This window comes from Sturnus vulgaris, chromosome 6 (assembly GCF_052056855.1).
Source record: "Sturnus vulgaris isolate bStuVul1 chromosome 6, bStuVul1.hap1, whole genome shotgun sequence".
NCBI classification, from domain to species: domain Eukaryota; kingdom Metazoa; phylum Chordata; class Aves; order Passeriformes; family Sturnidae; genus Sturnus; species Sturnus vulgaris.
In genome coordinates, this window is record NC_142248.1 from 36568215 (window position 1) to 36594597 (window position 26383).

Here is a 26383-nt window from a genome sequence, read left to right on the forward strand (position 1 = left end):
CTGCATGGACTGAACCTGTTTCTTTTCCCTGTCTTGTTTTATGACTAATTCCACATTGGAAATTTTAAAAAGTGGAATTTGATCCCACAGAATGTCACAGAAATTGTGTCCAAACAAACTGGTGTTTGAAGCATACTGTATGCTGCTGTTTTCATTACATCTATATAGATGAAGTAGATCAGGATTGTGTGTGTTGGGGGAGGTCTGTGCCTTTGGAAAAACAGGATCCCTCTGGTACTTTATGAAGTCTGGAACAAAAATCTTCAGGGGGAAAACTTAATTTTTCTGAGTACTTCAGATTTAAAATTAATTTAAAGACTTCAAGTTTCAGACTTTCAAATCTATAATGGAAAAATCTTGAGCTTGTTTTTCAGTCTTTGTATTCTTGTTCTAAACTTGAGTTAAGGAGCTTAAAAGCAGCATACATCATGGAAAGGGAGCGGCTTATCTTGTCCATTTGTGGAACTCCTTCCCTAATGGTGTTTTGAGCTTTTGTTTAGTTGTTTGGGTTTTTTTTTTCCTTTCCTTATTTAATTCTAGTACTTGGTGGAGTTTCAGTATGGCTTCCTGCCTTTGTTTTACTTGTGTTTGTTGTTTTTTCCTTTTGCAATTATTGGTTTTGTTTGTAAACTTAACAGCCCTATTAATCCATAGATCAGAGTATGATTAAAAAAGCTGCTGCTGAGGCTGATAAACTTGTCAGTCCTGCTACCACAGGTAAGACCTTGAAGCACCAGAACTTCCAAAATAAACATTACTGACAAAGCAGTAATAGCAGTGTGTTACTGACTTCTAACAGCAATGACATGTTTGGGATTGTGTGACTGTGATGCCAGTTACCACTGGTGTGAACTAGTTGTTGTAAGTAAAACTAAATAGCTCCCGAGTAAACAGTGGGTTTATTGAATAATGCAGAGTTTTTCTGTGTGTTGTGGAAGAGTGTCATGCTTTCTACACTAGCTGACCGTTTAAATCTCTATTTCCAGATTGTGGGTTGGTGCTGGATCTCAACCAAAACTTCTGTTAAATGTTGCTGGGTTTATTCCTGGCTGCTGCTAGTTTCGATTTCATAAGGTTAGGAGAGTAAACAAACTCCAGCTAGTTCACTCCAGCTGCTCTTTAATAGGCATTCTTTTTTAATAACTACAAATAAGAAAAACATTTTAATAATTTTTTTTTTAAACTTCAATTGCTGTTCTAATTTGTCTTCTCAAAGCTCATTAAAGTTTTGTGAGCTACAGAAAGCTTGTCAGGAGACATGTCCACAACTTCTCAACTGTAGCTACCTGTGATTCTGTAGAATGCAACAGAATCAGATTTATACATATGGAATGCAGCAATTAAGAAACAAGCAGCAGAGCTTCCAGCACAAAACTGTAGAAAGAATATAATATACCAAAAAAATGAGTAAAGAAGAAGTAAATAGAATTAAGATATCTGAATTCATGAATAAAAAAGTAGAGGCTTGGAAAGCCAAGTAAACTTCAGATGTTTTGTATGAGCTCTAAATACAGCATTAGTCAGTTAAAACAGATCATGCAGGGCAGGGCTGGAAGGCATCCTCAGTGAGCAAGGAGAAAATTTTCTTCTTTTATCTCCTTTGTTAACTTTCTTTCCCTTATCCTTCACTCTTCTAAGCCAAATAAGCCTCACTCCTTCAGTATTTCCCTTATAGGTTGTTTTCTAAATTTCTCTCCTCTGAACAAATAAATGACAAATACATAACAAGTAAGTGTGTATTCTAACAAAGTTTCGAGACGAAGTTTGTCATGCAAGTTGCATTCTTTGGTAGACTCTATTTACTGATAATCTTCTGAAGGTACAGTTTTTCACATCTATCTTTTTGTTCAGTATATGAAAACTTAGGATGAACAAGTCAATAAATGCTTGCTGTCAGTGCTAGAATAAGATGTTCTTACAATATGACCTATAATAGCATACAATAGGTACTGTTTCCATTTAACCTTTGAGATCTTTTATCCTTCATAATCTTTTTGAAGAGCATATCATAGGTATTCTTCCTGCCATCCTCTCCAAGCTCAATGAAATTTTATGTTCCTAAAGTGATAAAGTGACTTGTGACTTCTGTGTTCTCTCAGGTGGTGTTTCTCTGAACCCAGAGGCTTTTGGCATCTCTACAATGGCTTGTAATACAGAGTCCTGTCAAATTTCAAGTGATTCAAGCTTTTTTCCCTGCTGTAGAGAGAGCACTAGTCATGTTTGTGTCTGTGTTTTGAGGCTATGATCCACAGTAGTGTTCATATTGGTACTCATTGCTTGCAGTTTTAAACACTGTTTTTGCAACTAACTTCTAACTACTTGAATGGGACCTTTCTGTTATTCTAATTTTAATTACAGCTATGACATGTATATCCTTTTTTTGAGCAAATATTTGATGAAAAGAATGTAGGTAGATAATGCCAGCTTATTACCTTCACTCTTCTGCTGATTTCAGTAGCTTTTTCTGAATAAAGGATACAAATCCTTCTGTCAAACATAAGCCCATATTCTTTGAAAAAAGACCTTTTTGGGGGAGTAGAAATTTCTTAATAGATAATTTGCTTTTGGAAAACCTCCAAGAAGATTGGAGGATGAAGAGATGGAGTTTCTGGGATGACAACTTGCCTTCATTTCTAGCACTCTGGATGTTATCCAGGTGGGCAAGAGACTGATGCTCCTTTGACAGAGCAGGATTGGTTTTGAGGACAACAACTACTTTTGTGCTTACTACTAAGCTCCTTGATCTAGGACAGAGTTTTTACTTTCATTATGAATAATAATAATAATCATAGTAATTTTTAAAAATTCCCCAATTTTAAAATCCTCATCTATGCTGAATTTGACCATAGTGACACAAAAATGACGCACTATGTGGAAAATTTAAAATATTCTAGTGTTGTTTGCTGAGAAAAAACACAGAAAAATAAATGAAGGCAATGACTTCATCTTATGCTTGTTTTACAGCAAGACCACTGGTACAAACCCTGCCTTTAAGGACTACAGTTAACAATGGAACTGTATTACCAAAGAAACCAAGTGGCTCTTTACCTTCTCCATCAGGAACCAGAAAGGAGACTGTATCACCAGCAGCAAAAAGGTAGGCATCTATGAGAAACCTTATAGCCATGGAATAGCTCCTCTTGTAACCTTCTAGGTATGCAGTTTTTCTTACTTGCAAAGCAGCAGTCTGAATATTTAGTTTGGAAAGAACAGGAGATGGATTTCATTCTAAGAGGCTTTCAATTTATTCATTCTAATTACAATTAAGGTTATTACCGTATTGAGAGAATGCACAATGCTTGATCTTACTGGTTTGTGTTCATTTCTTGCTTTTAAGAATTTAGCATAGAGAGAATAAAGCATTTCTACTGTAGTGTTACCCAACATGACGTAAAAAGTGGTGCGAGAATTCTTTGATTAGCTAACAGAAAATATACAGTCTGCAGAGAAACAGTGTTATCATTGCAAATCAGTATGTTATCCTTGGTAGTTTTCTCTCACTAACAAAATTATCATATAAACTGCATGCACAAGGTTAGCAGCATCTCAGGGAGGAGGAAAATTCTCTGCCTAGCACATATTTATGCAAATGAAAACATCCATCTTTAGATATCTTACCATTAGCATGTATTTAAGCCCTTTTAGAAATTACTGCTCTGTCCCAATTTGCTTTGTGTGTAGCTGTTTTTAAATTGACTAAATGTTTTATACATCTGGGTTATAAGGAATGGAATGGATTGGGTGAAGCAAGTTCAGGTTATACATGGCAGTTATTGTGGTGTTGATCTGCTGCCTGGTATGTGTGTAAAAGATAATAGTGTAGGGTTTGGAGTTTGGATTGGGTTTTTTTTTTACATTTCTTTTGTGTGTCTCCGTATCTTTTTGTGGTGATGATGCTGTCAGCTCTGAGGGAGGGTAAGTTGTAGAGATGAGAGCATTAACTTGCTAAGATCTGAGGTCTGTCTCATAAAGAGAATTTTTCCTCAAAAGGGAGATGGTGGCTAAGGATATGCCAGTTTTTGCTACTGTGTTGAAGGGGGCTGATTTTCAAGAAACTCTAGGTTCTGTTATTGTAGAGAGGAGTTATACTGTGCACAATTACAACTGGAAAATACCTTATTTGTTTATGTCACAAAAATTAACTCCTGTGAGCTCTTATGAGCTGGAGTTTGCTGCAGCTTAGGCTTTGGCAGGCTGGTCTGAATCAGCCATTAACGGAAGAGAAGGAAAGCAAGTACTGTCCAAACTGTTCCATTATTAGATTTGTGTTATCAGAAGTTTGAAAACCGGTGAAAACTTTCCTTTTATGAAAGGAAATGTATTCGTGTTTAAAAAAGAGTACACTCTGAATTTTAAAACAAATTTGTTCTTTATAAATTATTCTTTCTCAATAATTATCATAATTTCATTCTTCCTAATTAAGTTTCAATTAGTAGTTATAAAGCATATAAGAGCACAGGTATTGCGAGACTTCACCTGTGTACAGAGGGTGTGATTCCTGAGTCTCTGTGCTGTGTCTCTAGGGTTCAGCATAGGACTTTCTGCCCCACAGTAGTGTGGATGAAGTGCAGGTCAGGAGCATACTCATGCTTTCTCTGTTCTTGGAGGCCTTTGTGTAGTTCAGGTGTTCCATCTAATATTGCCTGCAGCCTGTGGGCATTATCCTAGCTGAGGATCCCTGCAGATGAGTGGTACCCTGTATCCCTTCCACCTGACCCATGTGCAGCCTGCATACCCAGAATGCCAGTGGGAAAGTCCTTAGAGAGCATCCTTAGGGAGTATTTTTAGACTGTCTTGATTTCTGTGGGAGAAATTCTTCCACAGGGCAACTATTTAGTGTCCTCTCATTATAATTTGTCCCTTCTCATTACTGAAGAAGCTAGGCTGAAGGTGCTTAAAATGTGCATCATGAAAATGTATATTTAGAAAAGAAAATGTATATATTAACAATTTTGATGAAATAAATGAATACTTACTAAGAGTGCTTAGGAGAGTGGGTTGGCTCCATGTCCTGAATAATGCAGTCATAAATTCAGGTGCTGTAGAATTATTGTTCCCTTCAAATGCTCTAAACTTCTGTATTGGTGTCTTTAACATGAAAATGCTTATTGTTACCTTTATTAAACTATGTTAAAGCATATTTGTATGCCTTGCCTATAAATATACTTCAAGAGTAATAAAATGGAATAGTAAGGACCTCATCAATTAATTACTGTACAAAACATTTTTTGTAAATTATACCGTAATCATTTGATAGTGAACCTTGAAACAACTGGTCATATTTCAGAGTTTTATAGTAAATGGTGTTCCATATATTCACTAATCAAAGATGATACAGTAAGTGCTCCAAATATCTTTCTTGTGTACAGTCGGGAAGAATGATTCATTATGCATCCTTAAGATTAATTCAATCACACTTTTTGTTTATACTGGACCCTTTTACCTTCAGGATCTGCATGTTTTTATGCATAAAACTGTAATGGAAATACATCAGCAAAATCAAATAGCTTCCTTTTTCAAAGGGTAGGACTTGTTTATTTGTGCTAGCAGCTTCTCTCAGCATTGCACATTTTCCAGATGGTGGGAAATTTTGAGCTATTTTTTTACTTCTGATTTCTGCTAAGCAGTGGTCTTTTCTTATGAACTGCTTCCAGAATTGTGACTAATTTGTAGTGTAGGTATTCTTTAGTCCAAAATATGGTCATGTGACACAGCAGCTCTAAATAGTATTAGGTGTTTATAGATGTTTCAAAACTAAATTTCTGCTTGAATGCTTTTAGTAGTTTTTCTATACAAGACAGGTGCACAGTTGAAAAGGTAGAATTTGAAAAGTGAAAGTAAAGTTTAAAACAACAATAGGAAATAAAAAAATATTTTTGATGAATCATCCTCTAAACTTGTAATCTGCTATTGAGACTGACAAATATCTGCTAGGATTGGAATAATAAAAATTATTGTCTTCCTTTTTTTTATTACCTGTGACCGTATATCCAAGAAAAAGTGTAGGTGAATGGAGTCTTTCCCAAATGTTTTACTGCCTTATGAAAAGAAGGCTTACAATCAAATTATTTGTGATTCCTGTCTTCTCCTATACTTAGCACTGTTTAGGTTAAGACTGTATGATGTCCAATTGAAATGACATCAATCTGTCCCTTGAAACAGTTTGTTTTGCATTATTTATGTAAATATATGCAAATAGTCTGCCTGGGACTAAGTGTGCATCCATACATTTTCCTGCTTAGAAATAAATGTATTTACTGGTATGTCTGCAGACACAATCTCATTTCATACAATAGCTGTATTAAATGTGTTGGTTAACTCGTTTGAACCCGCAGGTTGGTATATGGCTTATCTGCCTTGCTGGATTACCAAGGAGATGTGGTTCAGAGTTCTCTACATTTTCTGATTTGCCATTTAATATTTGAAATGGAAATGACTTCTTCTGGCAGGAATATAAAATTGGAGGTAAAAAAAAAAAGGCTTGAGGCTGAAAGGGTGGAACTAGCAGGCTTTTATTTGAGTTCTGCCATATATTCTCTCAGTGACCTTATGCAAATCATTTAACCTCTATGCACATTGCTTTTCCATATGTAAAACATGTATCACTGGATATCAGTAGGTTGTTATAGGGCCTAATGTGATAATTAGATCCAGATCTTGCAAAGCTTTGGGTAACCTCAACTGACTGACTTCAATTAGAATTGAGGGCACCAAACCCCACTTCAGCATTCAGATCTCATACAGTCAATACCCAATTATCCAGGTTAAGGAAGGACTGAAATAAGTTGAATAGAGTAAAAGCACAAATCCAAAACATGGATTATAAACTGCATTATAAAAGTAGATGGTGGTAATACAGTGCAAGATAGAAAGCCTGGTGATGCTGGGGTACTGGGACCAAAAATTGTGGTCAAGCACCAAGAGGAGCTGCTGGACTCAGGCTCTGGGGACCATGTGAACATAGCTGGGAGGCTCTGGGTGCTAGCCAGCTAACAGCTGGAGTGATTCTGAGATGGGCTGAGCAATCACCTGACACAGATGGATAATCAAGAATTGCCTGGCTTTGAAAAGTGTTTGCATGTCATCTTCACGAGAAACCTTTGAGCAGAGGATTTGATTTGAATTTTAATATAGTTACTAATTCCATGATTTAGAAGTTTATGACCTATTTTGAGTAACAACTTTTTGAATGTTGCCATAGTTTTATTCTAAATTTTGTGCTTAGAATAATTATCTGAAATTTTCTTTTTGGATAATATAAGTTTAGTGTATCATGAGCAGAACTTTCCCTTCCCCCTGCACTCTTTCTTTGTTGTGAAATGTGGCTTGAAGTTTGCTGCTTAACACTAAATTCGTCTTTGGAATTTGGCCAGTGCGTAGTAGTAATGTTTTGTGTTCCCTATTAAAATTGAAGGTTTTGTGACTCATCTAGGATAGCTTTGTTTCCAAGAGTTGAGGGGGAAAAAGGGAGGAAAAAAAAGTAAGGGAGGAGAATACAGACAGTACCTTTCCCAGTAGGGATGCTGGTGCAGGCTGCAGCCTTGCACATACTTTGCCTTTCAAAAGGAGACAATCAGTCATTCTTTCTCCCCCAGCAGATTGCAAAGTATTACAATGGTGCAAAACCCTGACAATGGAGATCAAAAGGAAGAAGCAGGAACAAAGAAAACATAAAGAGTTTTGTTTGCAGGGAGAATAAAATACTTTAATATGATAAATTCCTGTTCTTCTAAACTCTAAACACATGGCCCCTAGGAAATTGTTCAGTCGCCTGGAATTAATGTTGTGCGTTCTGTTTGGGGGCAGTGACGGTTTGTAACTGGCACACACACAAACTCTGAATCAAACCTTCAGTTAAATGCTCCGTGTAACACTTGTCTCTCAAAGAAAATGGTTTAAAATATTTGGAATATAAATTGAAAAAGAAATCCCTCTCCATTGAACGTCGGGTGGCAAAGCTATTACGCCACTTCACAATATCTCTAACAATTAAAGTTATTAGTGCATTTTGCTCAGAGGCGTAATGAAATTAAAGTCATATGTTATTCCTGAGTTAATTCTAATTGATTTAAATGAGGGTCAGAATGAGTGCTAGACAAAATATTAATGCCATCAGTTTCTGTCTTAAGAGCATTGTGGGCTGGTTTTTAATTTCTTTTATTAAAAAGCTTTTATATTTTCCCAAATAATTTTAGTAATAAAGTATATATCTTTTTAATTTTGGCCAGATTTGTTCACCACAATTCAGTAATGCAACTGCCTGAAACATTCATGCTATGCAGTGGTATATGTATGTATATATGAGGATTTATTTTCTTGTCTTTGTTGTTGCTTTTTTAATAGTCTTTGTCTTTTAGCTGGATCATCTGTCGTGTTCCTTCAGATATCCTCTTTGATTATTTTTTTTAATTTTATTTCTGAGTGGCTTTACAAATGGTCAGTCTATTGGGGCACTGCTGAGATTTTGTCATTCAAAGATACATTGGTGTTCTTAAATGTATGGTTTGAAATGATCAAACATCTGAGTCAATAAGCACTTTGTTGTTTACTCTTGCACGTGACTTCATATCTTGAAAGCATGCAATTTTGTCTTTTAATGTAAGTCTTGTAAATGTCTTGTTTCCACATTTTATTGTTGCATTCACTTTTTATTCTGCTTTGTTTACGCACCTCTCAATCTGGATTAAGCAGGTCTGTGAATCTTCTCAATGCATGCAAACTGAAAAAGCCTGCTCTAAGGTGAGGGATCCTTAATAGCTTTGTAGTGTTGAAGTTCAATTGTTTTTCCTTTCCATTTCAATTCAACACATAGAAAATGAGTGTTTTAGCAAAAGCATTAACATGATAGAACTGTAATTATTATTGCCATTTTTAACATTTCCAGAAGTACATGCCTAAAACTTTCTCATCATTGATAAATGCAACACAACTTAGATAATAATAATGTCAGTGATGGTATCTGCATTATTTCATACTAACATAATTTTTTATGGGGGTATTAGACTACATTTCTGTCTTAAATGTTAAAAATTGTGTAACTAAATGCTATCTTTTTAAATAATTGCAAATGCTCTCCTTTCATATCACTAATGTGGAAGTCAAATTCTGGAATCCAGTTATACTCTTGCAAACCTGTAAGTTGAATGACTGTTTTCTGTCATCTTAAATTCCTCCTCAGGTGACAGTGTATCTACTGTAGCCATGGATATAATCACTGGTGTTTAACAATCTAGCTAACAAAATGTGTATAATACCAAAACTGAGCTAATATAATGGAGTTATAATCTTTGTTTCCAACAACCAATACTTCTCACTGGGCTTTTGCTGCTGTTGTTGAAAGTTTAAAATAAAATTTGTCAGAAGATAACATTACTAATTAGTTTAAGCAGGGATGGACATAAATCATAAGAGTTTAAAAGAATTTAATGCCTGTGGTTAAAGTAGTTTTTATACTGATATGAGATTTCATTATTTAGAAAGAAGATAGAATTAAACTTTTAAATTTTAGTCCCACCCTTTCATTTTGTATCCTCTATTTCATCTTTTGAGTGTTGACAACTATAAAAATAAAACCACAAGCAACATTAAAATTAGTTTCAAACTGTTTCTGCAACTAAATTTTTTCCAAGATTGGTATACTTTGATAATGTCCTTAATATAATTTCAGTGTAGGCTGATGTTGACGTCTCTTATCCTTAATGAAGATAATATGTGTCAACATCAGCCTACACTGAAATTTTCTTAACTGGGAAAGTATGCCAAAATAAATATTTGATCCTGACAAATCACACAGGATGTTTCTGTTATTAATGTATGTAATAGTGGAAGGCAAATGCTAATAAAGCTATTTAATGTGGAATAAACATTTTCAGTATTAAGGTTTTATTTTTTTAACTGGAGTGGTATTAAATTGGATAATGTTATGAGATGCAGGGAGAATAGTTAAGTATTAACAGTATATTATTTAATTTACTAGAGAAGGTTTTTTTCATGCATCTCACATTGAGATGACTTAGATAATGTTAGTCTAGAGTAGGAAGTACACTTCTGAAATTAAGACAGAACTAAATTCTTATTGCTGCAGTTTCTCTTCCCCGATGAATGTATTTTGTTCTGTCTTTGTGTCATTTTGCATTCTGCTTGCTCTCTTATATTGCTTTCTCCACGGAAACACTATTTTTAAAATTTCAGCTTAATCATTTGAAGCTTGTTTTTATTACAAGAATGCAGCACTGAACATCTATCTGTCCTACCATCGCATGTACCAGAAGGTTTTTTGTCAAGCTGCCTGAGATGCCCCTTAACATGCATCGCCTCTGCAGATCTGCCCCTGGACGGGTGCTGCTTCTTTTCAGAAGGGCAATTGCTTTGCAGAAAGACTCTGGTTCAGGTGTTCCCATCGTTTCTGTAACTGAACCTCCGCTGAGGTGTTGAAACATTCCCCTCCTTGCTGGTAAAAAGACATGAGGGAGCAGAAATAAGTTTGGGGTGTTTTTAAAGCAGGCTTAGTAGAGTTGCTAAGCTAAGCATTTCTTGACCAGACAGAAAAATCTATCTTAGGTCCTCTAGTCATGGAGAGGTAACTCCACACATAAAGTAGGACAGAGCCAGAGAAGCTGACTGAGATGACAGAGTAGGGATAGCTATTAGGGACTGATTGGGATGTTTGGAATAGTCTTCAAGAATGCATGAGATGAATATTCTGGTAAGCAAAGCAGCTCAGGGGGTGTATGGAGGCCAAGGGGGAGGTGGCTGGGAATGATAAAAGGTGTGACTAGGACGAGACTGACCTTAAAGGAGCAAGTACGAAGTTTTCACAGTAGGATGGAACTTGTGGTTGGGATTTAGGCAGAGAGATGTGAGCTTGAAAGCAGTCATTGGTGTCCCTGGTTTCTGGGGTGAGAGAGCTGCTAAAGGTGGTTATTTAGTATGGGGATATTGTGGCTTAAAGGGGCTATTTGCATTGTGCTTTTTGCTGGGGAGAAAGCTGTACAGGACTGGAATGGGGGAAAATGAGACCCTGACACTGAGTCCTGTAGTTCAGCTGCTGCCATGGGGATGGTTCCTGCCTCAGTCTGGGCACTGCTGCCTGAGCCTCTCTGCTGCAAAGGGCCTGCAGCAACGTGTAAAGCATTACCCACTTTGTGGCCTCACCCTTAGCTGCTCCCTCTCTTGCTAGGAAGTACTGCTTTAGGGAGAAGTGTTTTCGTTAATAATTTGTCTCCTATAAAGTGTAAGTTTTGACTGAACTTCTCTTAATTTACTAAGTAACACTGCTTGTGTTTTAGCTCACATTTTTCCGTCAGAGAGAGCTGGATGTCTAAGGGGTGCCATAAAGCCACACAGGAGCTCCTTTGATAGCTATCTTGGCAGGAAGGATGGTTGAAGTGTGAGAGGGTAGGGTGAGCTTTAAGCCTTTGAGAAACCTCCTGTCAGGACATGTGGGGAATCTAATCTATTCATACATGTAACTAGGAAGCATAGGAAGCATACATTTTTGTCAGCAATAAAAACAATGCAGGTTAGCTCATCATTAATTGCAGTTTGGAGTATGTTAAAACTAGCTTTGAACCACAGAGTAATTGATATTGGATGAAGACCCAAAGTTAGCTTGCTTGTGTTCAAACTTTGACAATACTTTTGGCATTCTCTGTAGTCTGGCTGGAAATGTCAGGCAATAAATCTTTCACTTCTTTATAAGAGAATCCAAAAGTTCAGAAATATGGTGTGGTAGTCAGGGATTTGAAACGTGACCTGGAAAAATGATTCCAACTACTCTATGGAATTGGTTTAGCCCAGCTTCTATTTTATGATTAATGAAAAAGCAGTATGTTTGTCTCTGTTGCACCAGGTACTCAGCAAAACTCTTACTTAGGCCCTTTAACAAATCAAGTTAAGGTTTTTTGAAAAATCATAGTTATTGTTTTAGGGTCAGTGCTGATACATTTCTCAAAAATATTTATTGTAGAATATACCTTTACTTACAAGTGCCACTGTGAAACTTGCTCCTTGTTTTATTAGCACCATTAAGAGAACCAGTTCAGCTGAGCGTGTGTCCCCAGGAGGTCGGAGGGAAAGCTATGGAGATTCCAAAGGGAGTCGCAACCGCACTGGTTCCACCAGCAGTTCATCTAGTGGTAAAAAGAACAGTGAAAGGTAATGTTATCTAAGTATCTATCCCCTTTCTCTGCCTCCTGCTCTAATAATGAAATTATTTTTTAGTGAACTTAGTTTTGCTTGTTTAAAATATTGGAAGCTTTCTTTTTTTACAAAGCTCCAATTCTTGGACCAAAGTATATATTAAAACAATTGAAATAAAACAGGTTTTCATATTTAGATTAAATTGATTTGCCTTATTTCCAAACTATAAGCAGTGTGAGAACTTAGAGCTTCTCAGGAAAGTTCATAATTATTAAACATGCCTTTTCTAATATCTTAGTGAGTGATTTCTCTTGGTCTTCATATTCCTGACAAGTACTTCTTTAAGTTTCTGGTTGTGATGCATTGACCTCAGCTGGCATCTAAGTATCACACAGCCATTCACTTCCTGTCCTCCAGTGGGATGAGGAGAAGAAAATAGGAAGAGCAAAAGTGAGAAAACTCATAAATCAAGATAAAGGTAGTTTAAGAAGTGAAGGAAAGAGGAAGAAAAACAAAAACAGTTGTTGAGAAGCATTCAGTCATCACATCCCACATGTAGACTGATGTCCAGGCAGTCTCTGAACTGTGAATGCCTTGGTCTGAGAACCAGATTAAAGATAAATGAAGGGAGAGGTTTACATGCAAGTGCTGTTCAATGAAGCAGAATGAAGTGATGCCTATCTCTGTGTACTTATCATGCTTCTCTGTATTGCTGACAGCACAGGGGAAAGAGGATATCTTGTTCAAGGGTTTCAGACTTAGGATAGCCTTGAACAAATAGCTGTTTTGTTGAGGTTCATCAGTATTGTCAGTATAGGTCAAGCACTTCTTTCCTGTATTTCCTAGTCAGGATTTAGTTTTGGCTATTTCACTTGACCTGTTTTATTGCAGTTTCCTTTGCAAGAAATGGTGTTGATGGTACTGTTTCACTGTCTCACAGATGAGGTGACTTTAAAAACACATTGTTAATGAAGCTCAATTAATAACTTAATTTACCTGCTCTGTTTGGGCATCAATGCCGTTACATGAGTCATTGTCAATGGTGTGGCACAAAATGTTCCTTCCTTTTTGTCCCGTCAGTATATTTGCTTGAGTAAGGAGTGACTGAGCTGGTTGTGTACTATTTTACAGCCCAAATATGGATGATTACATTATTAATTGCTTGATTTCTGGCTTATGTTTTTAGCTATGAAGCAAGACAGCAAGTGTGCAAATTATGGAACTTAGAATAAGTTATGGGTTGGGATAAAAGGGCAGTCTAGTAAGGGTGGCACTTTATGGCTGTTGGCTACAAGACCCCTGAACAGGAAGAACTGCATGGGGTCTTTTACAGGTAGCTTGAAGCAGCCTCAAAGTCACAGGCTCTGGTTCTTGTGGGAAACTTTGACTACCTGGACATCTGCTGGAGAAGCAACACAGCAAAGCACAAACAGTCCAGGAGGTTTCTGGACAGCAGTGACGACAATTTCCTGTTATAGGTAGTGGAAGATCCCACAAGGAATAGTGTGCTGCTTGACCCTGTGATAACAAGCAGGGCAGGCCTTGTTGGAGATGTGGAGGTTGGAGGCAGCTTTGACTGTCATGACCATGAGGTGGAGTTCAGTACCAGGAGGGGATGAAGCAGGGCAGCAAGATTTTTACCATGGGCTTCAAAAGAGTTAATTTTAGCCTGCTCAGGGATCTTGGAAGAATCCCATGGGAACAGGACCTGCAGGGAAGAGAGATCCAAGAGAGTTAGGGATCACTTCCTCTAGGCTCAAGAGCAGTGAATCCAGATGAGCAAGAAATCAGATAAAGTGGGCAAGAGACCTGCATACCTGGATAAAGGAGAAGGTGTTCTGGTGGATAACAAGATGTCCATGGGCCAGCAGTTTGCCCTTGTGGCCAGGAAGGCCAGTGGAATCCTAGAGTGCATTAGGAAGAGCATTGCCAGCAGGTTGAGGGAGGTGATCCTATACAAAATCATAGAATTGCCAAGGTTGGAAGAGACCTTTTAGATCATAAAATCCAACCATCCAGTTCTGGCCTTCTACTCAGCCCTGGTGAGGCACATCTGGAGTGCTGTATCCAGTTCTGGGCTCCTCAGTACAAGAGGGATATGGAGCTCCTGGAGTGAGTCCAGCTACAAAGTTGCTCAAGGAACAGGAGCATGTCTCTTACAAGGAAAGGCTGAGGTAGCTGAGCCTGTTCAGCCTCAAGAAGAGACAGCTGAGAGGGGACCTCATCAATGTCTACAAGTATCTGAGTGGAGGGTGTCAAGAAGATGGAGCCAGGCTCTTTCTTGGTGGTGCCAAGCAATAACTAGAGGCAATGGGCAGAAACTGATGCACAGGAATAGGAGGAAAATTTTTTACCATGTGGGTGACTGAGCACTTGAACAGATTGTCCAGAGAAATTGTGGAGTCTCCCTCAGGGACGATATCTGAGAACTGCCTGGACACAATTCTGTGCCATGTGCTCAGAGAGTAGCAGAGATGTTGGACCAGATGAATGACTATAATCCATTCCAACCTGACCTGTTCTGTGACTAAGTGAAAGGCTTAGCAAATTGAAGGAATAATGAAAAAATTTAAATACTATCAGAGAAAATGTTATAAAATTGTAACCAAGGAATATGTAATATTTACACTAATTAACATCTGGTTTGCATTCTGCATCTATGCATGTGAATGAAGTTTTGATAAGCCAACAGAATTCCACAGGACTGGGCTTCTGATACTCATGGAAATTTGATTCTATCTTAGCATTTGAATTTCCTTCCCTTAAAATTTTTATAAGATAATTATAAACAACAAATAATGAATAGATGTGGGTTTCATTTTGTTTCTAAAATTTTTGTACTTCAAGATTTCTAAGACAAATATAACTGAAAAAAATTTACAGCAGCAATATATAATATTCATAAATAAATATTACTTTTGAGAGGAAAAGCAATCTATTAATAGTTTACTTGGGAACAAAGTGCCTTTCTTTATGTGCAGATTTGAACAAAATCTTTTCTCAGACCCTTGTAGCACAGAGAATGTATATCTGCAAACATCTGAATCAGCAAACCTAGCATCAACAGTCTTAGGGACAAGTGAGCTTGAAAGGTTTGAAAGGCAAAAACCAAGCAAAACCCATAATGACTAGTGAAGGGACAGCTAAAAAAACAGCTCACTCTTAATTTAAGCTGCAAATTCTGTGAAGTGTTGCAATGGTGCGTAACTTCATTCAGCTACTTTGCCTTGGTGAAGTCATTAGCATGAACCTGCTGTTTTCTGTATTGATCTCTTGAAATGGTTGGGGTTTTTTTGTAAGGCTTTGCTTTTTATTTTGCATCTGTATATAACTTCCTACTCTGTCACACATATGAAATTATATCAACAGCCATTATGTGGTGATCTCATTGGTTAAAATAATCTTATCTTCTATAAACAAAACAAACGTCTTACAGATAGTTTTTGTTAAAAAACAAGTTTCTATGCTTAGATGAGTAGACTTGTTTCTGGAATATGAACAGCAATAATTTCACCTATGAATGGTGAATCTCAGTGCTTTTCCAATTTGCTGTAGTAATTTACTGTAGTTTTTGAAAAGGTTTTAACAAACACAATCCAACAGTGCCCTTGCTCTGTGTATTTTATCTTACATAAAAAAATGCATTAGATCAAGTGCCCAAAATATGAATTCAGTGTGTGTTGTGCAGTGGACTATCTACATGTCAAAATCTAAGTACAATACAGTGCTTTGCAAAGTCAGTTTTATGGATATATCTCTGATCCTGCTACCTGTTTAAGGTGACAATTATCTGAAATTAGTTATATGTTGAAAATACTAAACACATACAGTGAGACTATTAAGTAGGTTATTCATTTAAATTAAGGAAAGCTATGACTTCTACAAGCTATGTAGATGTACTGTACACTTGAAAATTAATTCCAAAATAGCTGAGAAATAAAAACAGTGCAACAAAATAATGGTTATCTGCAAAATGTTTTGGTTTTACTCTAAGGTTGACCACAGTACTTGAGATGCATTTTTAATTTTTACATACTATTTCAACAGAAACTCAATGGTTATGGCATTTTGCAGCTGTTAGGCCACAAAGGGTTGAGCAACAACACTGATCAGAAATCACTCACTTAGGATTCAGGGAGGAGGTCCAGTGTTCCAAGGAGCTAATCAAGAGCATGTGTTAGATCAATTCCACTGGCACTCATTGGTACCACTGCAGAAACAATCATTGTATGGTTAGACACTTTCCCCCTCATTTCTGTCCCATGCAGCCTATTCAGCACACCAGCTTTCACCTCCTTGAAGAATGAGTGTCCTTATCCTATGGAAGAGGCTGGCTAAAGGCTTGCCTCATGCTTCCCCTCGAAACTGAGCCACCATGCAAAATACAAAACAAGAGTTATGGGAAGGAAAATGATGATTCAGTACACTGAGACTAAGACTATTCCCTGAAAGCTGACTGTATGTGTTGAAAGAGTGAGGAAGAGTGTGTTAACCTAACCATCCACTCACAGTCTGTTTGTATCCTTGACCCCTTTGCATCCCTTCCAGCTTGAGATATTCTGACTGTGTTTTTCAAAGAATATAGGCTGTTACGCAAAGCCAGAATGCTATAGAAAGCTCTTTCAAGGAGCTTTAAGCATAAGGAGATGACCATAATCTCCCATGCTGCTATGAAGGCTCCCTACTCCTGTAGCTATCAGCCAGGAGTAAGCCTTCCTGAGGATTAGTTAAGTAGGATGTGACTCAAGTTCAGGAAAAAGGGTAGCCAGAGCTCTGAGCTGTGTATGGTTAGGGTTTGTATGATTAGAAAATACATTATTATTTGCTTTATTACTGTCATGAATCAAGCCTTTCACATTTGCTAGATTAGCTTGAATAGGTTGGCATGGTCTGTTCAGAGCTAGGGATTATTTTGTCTCTAATATGGCAGCATTTCTTACTAGTGCTCCATCCCATAAAGTTTTTTGTTTTCTAAAAATATCTTCATTCATAAGAGAAAATGTTCATCTTGGTGTTAACAATGGCAGCACATAATGCTATTTATATAAATGACATTGGCTGTGTATGCCAGCTTGAAACAAGTATTTTGATGCATGATTAACACAAAGGCTGATATTATGGAAAGTTGCTAAATCAGGAGTAGAATCAGAATTAATTTGGTTTGAGCTTATCATTAAGTAAAGTATTATTCTTAATATAAGTGTCAAACCAAAGCAAAGCGAAAAATGCAACAGAATTACATGCTACATCTTTTGTTGTAGGGAGAGAGAATCTTTTATGCTTAGAAAAAAACCTGTGTCCGAAAATCCAACACAGTCTTGTTTCTTTTGATTTCTCCTTATCTGCCCACTGCAGTCTAGGAGAGGGGGTTGAGATGGCATCAAGCTCTAGAAATGCTTCATGCTTCAGCATTTCTCCATCAGAATGATAGGGGATTCAACTCTATTGGGATCACTCTAAGAAACTTACAGCAGTTATCTGGTACTTGAAAAGTTTTATTGCACTGGAGATGAGGGAACTGGGAGGAAAAAAACCTGCATAATATAGCTTTGTGTCCTTTCCAGTCTTCATCAGAAACAGCACCCTCAAACTTGATTGGCAAGGGCAAAGGACAAAAAAAACCCCAATGACTAGCATTTCTTAACAATTCCTTCCAAGGGTAGTACTATCCAGAGAGCTTCTCAACATGCTGTATGTATTTTCCCCTCAAGTTTTCCCAAATATTTTCTCAAGACAAAAAGAAAAACCCATTTCCAGCTGTCTTGTAGGCAGCTGTGCAATGACAAAGAGAAGACATTTTAATCATGGTTATGTGCTTTCTGTGTTTTACCAAGTACTGTTGTTTACCAAGAACCACTAGGCAGTTCTATGTTTTATGTGAAGTCTTTGGAAAAAGCAGGATTCAAACTTTGGTTTGCTCCTTAAATCCAGGCTGGAAACAAAAAATGATACAGTTTCTCGTGGCCAGTTCCTGTGTTCTCCTGTAACTGGACTAACTTCACAGAAGAAGATAATTCGGTAGTTAGTAGAGAAAAATCTGTAATTTTGAGAATTAAATGAGAATTGAATGTAAAAGTGCCATCAAGGATATTTACTGGTTTTAACTGTGTTTGCCTGGGGACTTACTTTGTAAACAATTTAATTGAAAAAGTATTTTTATTCATACATACACTCAACAAAAATTTTATTATTATATTTTTAGCTTTATGTTGTATTGTTACATAAACAGGTGCAGACTCTATGTGCATGCTTTTAAAATAGTAATTTCTTCATTATTTTCACAGCAAACCCAAGGAACCAATGTTCAGTGCAGGTAGGAACTTTTAAAATTTTTAAGCAGATAGTAACTGTGATAATATATTTGGGTTCCCCCACTAGCCCCCTTTCTTCTGTGGATGCCTAGAAATTGATATTGGGGATCTAAACACAATACTTACAGGCTGATAGTGATATATTTTTAAAAACTTGTTCAGTTCACTCTAGATTTTATCGATCCAATAGATTTACTTTACGGTTGGGATTCTTTGTAAGAAGATAAAGACAAAAAAATACTATGTCTTCTTACTTTGCATGTGTCTTCTCTTTCAAAGTAGTATTAGTTAAGGTTTTGGTAATTAAAACAATGCCAAGTTCCAGTTATGATGCTGTCATGCTAATCATAAAATGGTGCCCTCTAAAGATTGCCACATCTGTCCCAAAACCTTGTAATGTAATTTGTCAAATTACAAAGAAAAAGGTGGTTTGTTACTACAGTTTTGGCAATCTGTCTTTAATTTGAAAAGCACTTCAATTTTTTCCAACTTAGGTACTATCCCTGCTGAAAGGTTTTGAAAGTGAAATAGTAGGTGCAAGTGAAAGCAATGTTTTCCCTTGTCATTAGACAGCTAAAACTTTTAAAGAGTCTCAAAAATATGAAGCTGACTAGTGTATATAACAGTTATTTTTGTTCTGGAAAGTCAATGACAACTAAAATAAAGATTTATAATAGCAAAGGGAAAAAGCTCTGTTGATTTATCAGATGTATTGTATTCTTTTTATGCATAATTCTGTGACAGTAATCATACATTAAGCTGAAAAAGTTGGAGATTTTTTGTTTACTGCATGGATTGATCAGCATCCAACAAAGCTCTTAAGCCACATTTCAAGGTTTAATGTAACTCATTTTGAAGTCAATAATACATTAAATAAAATAAGCACTTAAGTCTCTTGTGACAATATAATCATGGTTCATGTCCCTTCCATGCAAACTGATGGTTGAGAAAAAGAAAACTTCTGATTTGCACAGAATATGCTTTCCTTTCCTAATTTTTCTGCTTCCCTTATATCATGTAAGAAAAGGTATTTGTAATATTTTTTCTTCTGCCACTTTTCCCATAGATAAAGGTCAGTAATTAAACAGGTGTGCCACTACATTGATGTCATTCTCACCTAGATTAAATTCCTACTGAAATGAATGGTTTTGCTAAGAAGGTTATACTTGGTATTATACCTAAGTATATGGTTATATAATGGAGTTTAAGCCAGTGTTTTAATGGTAGAACCAGAGGCCCCTAAATGAGGATAGAGGTTTAGAAGGTAATTTACCAGTGTCTAGCTCAGTGTTTTGTCAAGCCCCAGGTTAGCCTGCAGCAGACTAAGACTGGACAGCCTGTAGAGCAGGTATTTAGAGAGTTATTGTATTCAAACACATCTTTATCTAGCCCTTCTGTCTCTGTCTCTGTAATCACAAGGGAAGCGCCGTGTGACACACTGCAAAGGTAGGCTTCACTTCCAAAACCTCATAGCTCTCGAAGCAAAATGGCTCTGGTGGGATAAAAGCTCAATATATATATATATACTGTTTTCTAACTCCTGCGCATTTTGCAATGTTAAAACTTTTTTAGTTCTTTTGAGTGAAATAAAAATGTTATGCCATTTATTATATGATCTAATGAATTATAACCCTCAGGTGCACTTTAATCATAATAACGGGTTATAATTTACATTCCTGTGGATTTATTCCTACGAATTTGCATTAGAAAAAAAATGTTGAGAGAGCTATATGGCAACACATGGATGTTCACTGTGTTTGAAATGGCATTCTGCACTTTTGCTGAAATTCGTATAGAATTTGCCCCCTTGTTGGCTGTTTTGCTGTTAGCCTAACATGATCATAGAAGCCTTTGTTTTTTCTTGCTTTTTCTTACTGAGTAGATTGTAGATTTTTCTGAATCTTAAATAAACAGACCTAGGCCTACAACTCATTTCTCGTTGCTTTTTGCTTAGTGTCATAAAGCAGAGTTACATTTGGTAAACATACCATGTTGATGTCTTAAGCTTTAGTTAAGTTGTGTAAATATGCACATTTTTGATGCATGTTTATATCTGTGATCTAATCACAGATTTATCTGCTTTTTAGAAATAGCTATATCCTAACAGTTTTTCCACTAATCAGCGTCTTTCTGCTTTGCAATAAATGTGAATTTCACAAAGCAAAAAATGTTCGTTCTCAAGGCAAAGTCTATTTGAGAGTCTCTACCTCTGTGTATTCTTTGTACAAATCTATACCTGCAATCAGTGGTGGTCTCCTTTGCAGATCCCACTGGCACTGATGTGCCTTCTTATTTCAGTTAATGAACTGTTAATTTATGCAACAACAATATCAAATTTACAAAACCACAGATGTAAAAGATACATTTGTCTAAAAGTTCCACTCTTGGTCTGTCTTTGTAGTTTGATGATTGTCTGTCTTTACATCTATATCTTTACATTTAGAACTCTACTGTCTTATAAACTTACTTAAGAAAAGTATGAAAAACAGGATGCAGATTGATTGTGTAGATAGTGTATGTGAGTTAGGAAGAAAAACTAGTAGAGATGGAATATTACCACAAGATAGAAATAAATACACAATATGATTTTTATGCCTTACCTAATCAGCCTAAGTTCCTCTTTATACATACACACATTGTGAAGGCATAATTTATACACTTGTTGTAATATACTTGGTATAGTTTACTGGTTAGTATGTACTTTGCTAGTCTGGTGTGACTAGGTTCAAATGCTCTCACTGTACGTGGCTAAATGCAAGTTTTATGAGTCCCCGTAAGCTTCAGGTGAGAAAAGCAGCTCGGTGAATTAAACTTTGGTTCATTCACAGCCTTTGATAAGTACAGCCAGTAGCTGTCATTGCTGAAAATCTGTTGACTTGCAGTGCACCAGCATCAGCAGTGTTGGCACGTGTTTGAAGCTCATTAAATAGATGCTGCATGCGCATACAATAGTGCTGTAATGCTTTGCTATTTAATGCTCTACCCTCTATTTTATTTTCCAATACAGATATATTGGAGTAGACTTTTAAAAACAATTCCAATATTCTATCATTTTAACGGACATCTTGAAGTTCCAACCTTCTGTCACCATTAATTCATCATTATTATCTTTTCTTTTTAACATTAAGTTTTCTGTTGCTATCATTTTATGTATACATTCTGTAAATTAAGCTAGAGAGAGCTGGAACTTTACTGTGACAGATCAGGTCCCAAATGACTTAGTCTAAAGGCAAAATACACATCTAGTTAGGTAATACAGCATAGGTATGATGTTTATTTATTCAATCAGTAAGTCTTACTAATTTAGTCCGGATTTGTAGCATATGCATATTTCCAATTAAAATGAAGCCTTAGCTTTCAAATTTTAAAAATAGTGGTATATTTGTAATGATACTTAAAAATTCATAGCATAATTTAGCAGTCCTAAATGGTATGATTTTTTTTTCATTTACATGATTTTTGTTACTTTTGCCCTTCCATTTCCTCTGTGCCCACGATTATTCTGTCTAGTAACTCTACAGATGTCACTGACTCCAAAACTGCTTGATTCGCATGCGAACAAGGCTGAACCCCTTGATCTGCCGATGGAGCAGCAAGAGCCAGCACGTTCTGAATCTGGACAAACTTCATCAGAAGTTCACAGGACACCCACTTTGGCCTTGCCACTTCCCAAAAGTCCTAGTCAGACCTTCATGGCATTTCCCAGATCTCCTAGTTTTATAAGCCCCATGAAGTCCCCAAGTCAGTACTTCCAGATCTGTTATTAATCTCTGCTTCTCTGCCCCAAAAATATTTCTTACCAGTTCAACACATTACTTTTAGTATTTTCTAGAAATGTTTACTACTGTCAGCCAATTCAGTTTTTGTAGCTTCTCTCCTGTATGTCATTTTCCTTTCTTTTAATGTGCTGTCAATGTTGTCATTCCTTTTTCAATGTTTAGTAATTCTTAAAGCACGTACTGAATTCTTTTCTGCATGTACATCAGCATGATTCCTTTTACTAATTGTTTGTGTTCCTTATTTCGAATGTATCTCTAACACTGTATCAAGTGTAAAGCATATCTTTACACTGGGATGCAAAGAATGCGACTGAGTGTTGGAAAATAATTTAGATGCTGATGCTCAACTGTAAACATTGATTTAAAAATAAAATTAATTTTAAGTGGCATTTCTGCGTTAATTGTAATCTTTGATGTATTCCCCTCCATTTTTAATATTTAAAAACTGCAATATTGTAACATTTAAAAGAAAAAGTTTCAATTTCAGACCTTTCTGGTTTGTAGCTCTTCATGACATTGTTTATTTCTAATTATGCTACTCAGAATATTTAGAGGAAGAAGGGACTTCATATGTTTTTAAAAAATTCTGCTTAGTGATTACGATTTAGGAAAAAAAAACCAACCTGCTAAATTTCTAAGTTTGAGATTGCATGTCATTCTGTAATTGTAGTACACCAAACTGTTATGTGGGAAGGGATGGAGGAGCACTGGAATTCTCCCCGATGGCTTTTTTGTGTAACATTAAACATTTCTGACCTTTTGTAGAGGAAGGATACGTAAAAATGTTTCTTCGTGGACGTCCTGTTACCATGTACATGCCCAAAGAGCAAGTGGAATCTTACAATTTGGAAGCAAAAGTAGAACTACCAGCCAAGAGGCTTAAACTGGAATGGGTGTATCCTTTCTGTGCTGGAGGACTACTGGAAATCAATCATTCCATAATGATTTGGGTTAAATAACTTTTCGAGCTAAAGTGTACCAGGATTAAGGTCATAGGGTTCATTTAATTGGTGAAGTGACATTCCATTGAAAATATGTGTTAATTTCTTGAGGCTGCTGTTCTTCACCTTGTAAAGTACAGGGTGGCAGCTTAAGAAAGATTTTGCTTAAATGTTGCCTGAAGGTTAAGTCTGAAGCATGCTAATTAGCCAAAGATTAAACTAGGCATATCATAAGAATGTAGTGAGCTGGGATTATTAATTATAATATGCATAAGACAAGCTCGGGTTTTTTCCTAGTTCTTAGCAGTAATTCATCATTTTTAACTGTTTTATGAAGTGTACATCATTGTCCTTAAGAGGACTGTATATTCAACTTGAATAAGCTCTGAATTGAGCAGTGCTGTGCAACTGATACAGCCATAAAATTTTTAAAATATAATATATAAATTAATATTTGGATTTGTATCTTAACGGGGCTTAAACACCATAAATACTGAACAACCAGATTTTTTCCACTGGCTTCTATGAGTGGACATAATTGCAGAAATCTAACTTGAAAGAAGTGTTTAATTACATACAAAAGTTTTCCTATTTCACTTTTAAGTATAATTATATTCTTTATAAAAAAAATACATTTCACTTATTGTATATAATAGATAAGTCAAGATAAAATATAAACACAACAAGATCTGACTCTATTTGTAATATCCATTATCTTTAGAGAGATGATGTCTTCATGAGGTTTTTTCTTTTAAGAAAAATCTCTTTTTTGGTTGCAGTGAAAATAGGAAATTACTTTGTCTTCACAAAAGAAGATAGACTGCATATAGTCTTTTTCAAAGTTGTATAAATAGAACTGCATGTGGTTTCAGAATGTTCAGAGAGTTTCCAAAAGTCCCTTTGTATTCACAAGAGATTAATGACAGATTTAGTAACCATTCTTATTATTTCTATTGCAGCTGAGGCTGTAGGTTCTATCCCATTCTGCTGGAACTGCATTGATAGTGCATGCACAAATAAGTGAAGATGAATTTAAAAGACAAAAAATCCATAAAATTAATAAAACAGGTGAGATTAGAGTGATAAACACTTCTTGCAGCATTTTACCATCTAATTGTACAAGTTCTCACCATTTATCACAACAGAATTGAATTATGTCTTCTGCAGTTGTAAGGAGCTCCTAGGAGGGCCTAAGGATAATAAGGAGAAAGTGTTAGAAAGCTTCCTGAAACAACAGAACACCCAACCATGAAACAAAGCAGAATGTCATTAGCAGCATGTAGGTGGAACCTGACGTCAAAATTTCAGACTATTATAAGGAATTATAATTAGAGTAGGTCATGATTTCAGTCTCATTAGTTTTTCACTTAAGCTTATTTAAATGATTGAATATTTGCCAGATGGTCTATTATTTTTAGATTGAATATTCGTATGTCCTTCCAGGTATGTGTCTCTATACCCAGCAGAATCCTCTCTAAGGTTGTCTATGAATAGAAGAGGTGTGAATTAATAAAACAATATAACTAACCTTAGATGGTTATTCTAAATGGTATTGAGGAGGAGGTAGTTTTTTTCAAAAATACTGTGCTAGTTTCTTCTGTTTCTAATTTATTTGCAATTAAATCAAATCAGGATATCCATATTTAATATTTATAGCAATGACTAGGTATATGGAAGGTTTAGAAAGGCAATTAAAAAATAACTTTAAAAAAAGAGGAAGATGGTAATGCCCACTTTACAGACTATAACAAGGAGAAGGGAAACTGTGAGCAGGAGCATAAGATCATTTACAAAGAAAGACAAATACAGCTGAAAACTAAGCAATATTGCAGGCATTCATTCCAGTTGAGTTGGAGAAGCTGCACTGTTTGATTGGAGGGTAATGGAACTGGAATAGGAAAAAACATCTTTGTAACAGACAAATGAGTCTAGCTGTGGGAGTACAGCCAGAAATGCTCTATAATGTAAGAATGGAGGTAGGGAAACCAGATATTGGCGTGGATAAATGGAAAGGAAAGCAGACTATGATAAGAAACAGAAGGAAGAAAATCTAATGTTTATAGATTTCAGGGCATACCAGAACCATAAAGGGATATCACAGTCATGTTAGCAGTTATCTGGGTAAGCTGAAAAAGATTCACACCTTTGATATATTATCATATATATTAGGACATGAAGAAACAAAAACACTGAGTGTTGAAGTGTGAGAGGGGCTGGAGCAGAGGTGGAAAATCTAAGTGAGAAATCAGCACTAGGGACATCAGGGTGGGAGCAGTGCCCTGCCCAGATCCATTTGAGAGCAACTTACTTGGCAAGCAGGAGGTTTGAAACAAAAACTGCAGGCCAAATGAAAAGAAAAGGTCAAGGTAACACTCCCTGAAGTGCCAGCTGACCAAATCCAAGTTGAAGCCACCAAATCCGAGTGTGGGAAACAGTGAGGAGAAGGAGGGATCAACCCCAGGAGTTTGCATCTGAGAAAAAAGGCTGATAGAAAGAAATTGAGTGTTTGACAACAGCAGTCATGTGAAGGGTTGAATGCAGCATTGTTCCCCACAGGAAGAATAGTAAAGAAAGGAGATTTTCCCTAAAGAATGCAATCTTTCCCGTTTAATGGCTATTTTTGTGCACTGAGATTTGTTTCTTATGCGTGTCTATGTAATGTTTTTCATTTCTTTTAGAAGTTCAATTCCTTACACTAACTTCAGCTGCTGGTTCGCTATAAATTTGATTATATGTTGAACTAGGGAAATATTATATTGGCTTCAATTCGCAATGGTATCTGGCCATAGAGAGAAAAATAAATTTAAACAAATAAAGCATTGTCCAGCAATCTAGAGCAGTAACACCAACTGTCACAGACAGATTCAAATTGATAGTAAATTTTTTGTAATTGAAGATATTGATAGTTTCAATGTCATTGCACTTTAATAGCTCAAACTTGAAGAAACTTTGGCTGAGATGTTTCAGTTTATGAGACTAAAAGCTTTATTTCTGAATTCACACTTTAATAATTGGGTATGCAGCACTCATTCTATTGCATTTTTAATAAAAAATCAGCAAGCCGTTTCTTCTAAAATAGGTATTTATATAGGATAACTATTGACCTTATTACTTCAAGAACATTAACATGACTATTTTAGTTTGAGTGGCTTATAATTGACCATACAGAATAGTGCACAAGTATCTTGTTTAGATCATATAATTGGGGTTT

At 36.2% G+C, this 26383-nt stretch overlaps 1 protein-coding gene across 10 annotated transcripts in view; it reads left to right on the plus strand.

Moving 5' to 3' along the window:
- The window catches only part of EML1 (EMAP like 1), a 121799-nt gene that overhangs the window by 72499 nt on the left and 22917 nt on the right, over positions 1 to 26383 (plus strand). For 2 of the 10 annotated variants that reach the window (XM_088166224.1, XM_088166219.1), the window contains exons 3-8: positions 2965 to 3097; positions 8692 to 8739; positions 12022 to 12156; positions 18426 to 18454; positions 19872 to 19898; positions 22997 to 23126. In XM_088166224.1, the coding sequence (XP_088022350.1) occupies positions 2965 to 3097; positions 8692 to 8739; positions 12022 to 12156; positions 18426 to 18454; positions 19872 to 19898; positions 22997 to 23126 (502 nt within the window). The remainder of the gene's footprint in view (positions 1 to 2964; positions 3098 to 8691; positions 8740 to 12021; positions 12157 to 18425; positions 18455 to 19871; positions 19899 to 22996; positions 23127 to 26383) is intronic. The other 8 variants (XM_088166222.1, XM_088166220.1, XM_014871989.2 and 5 more) reach the window with 5 other exon arrangements.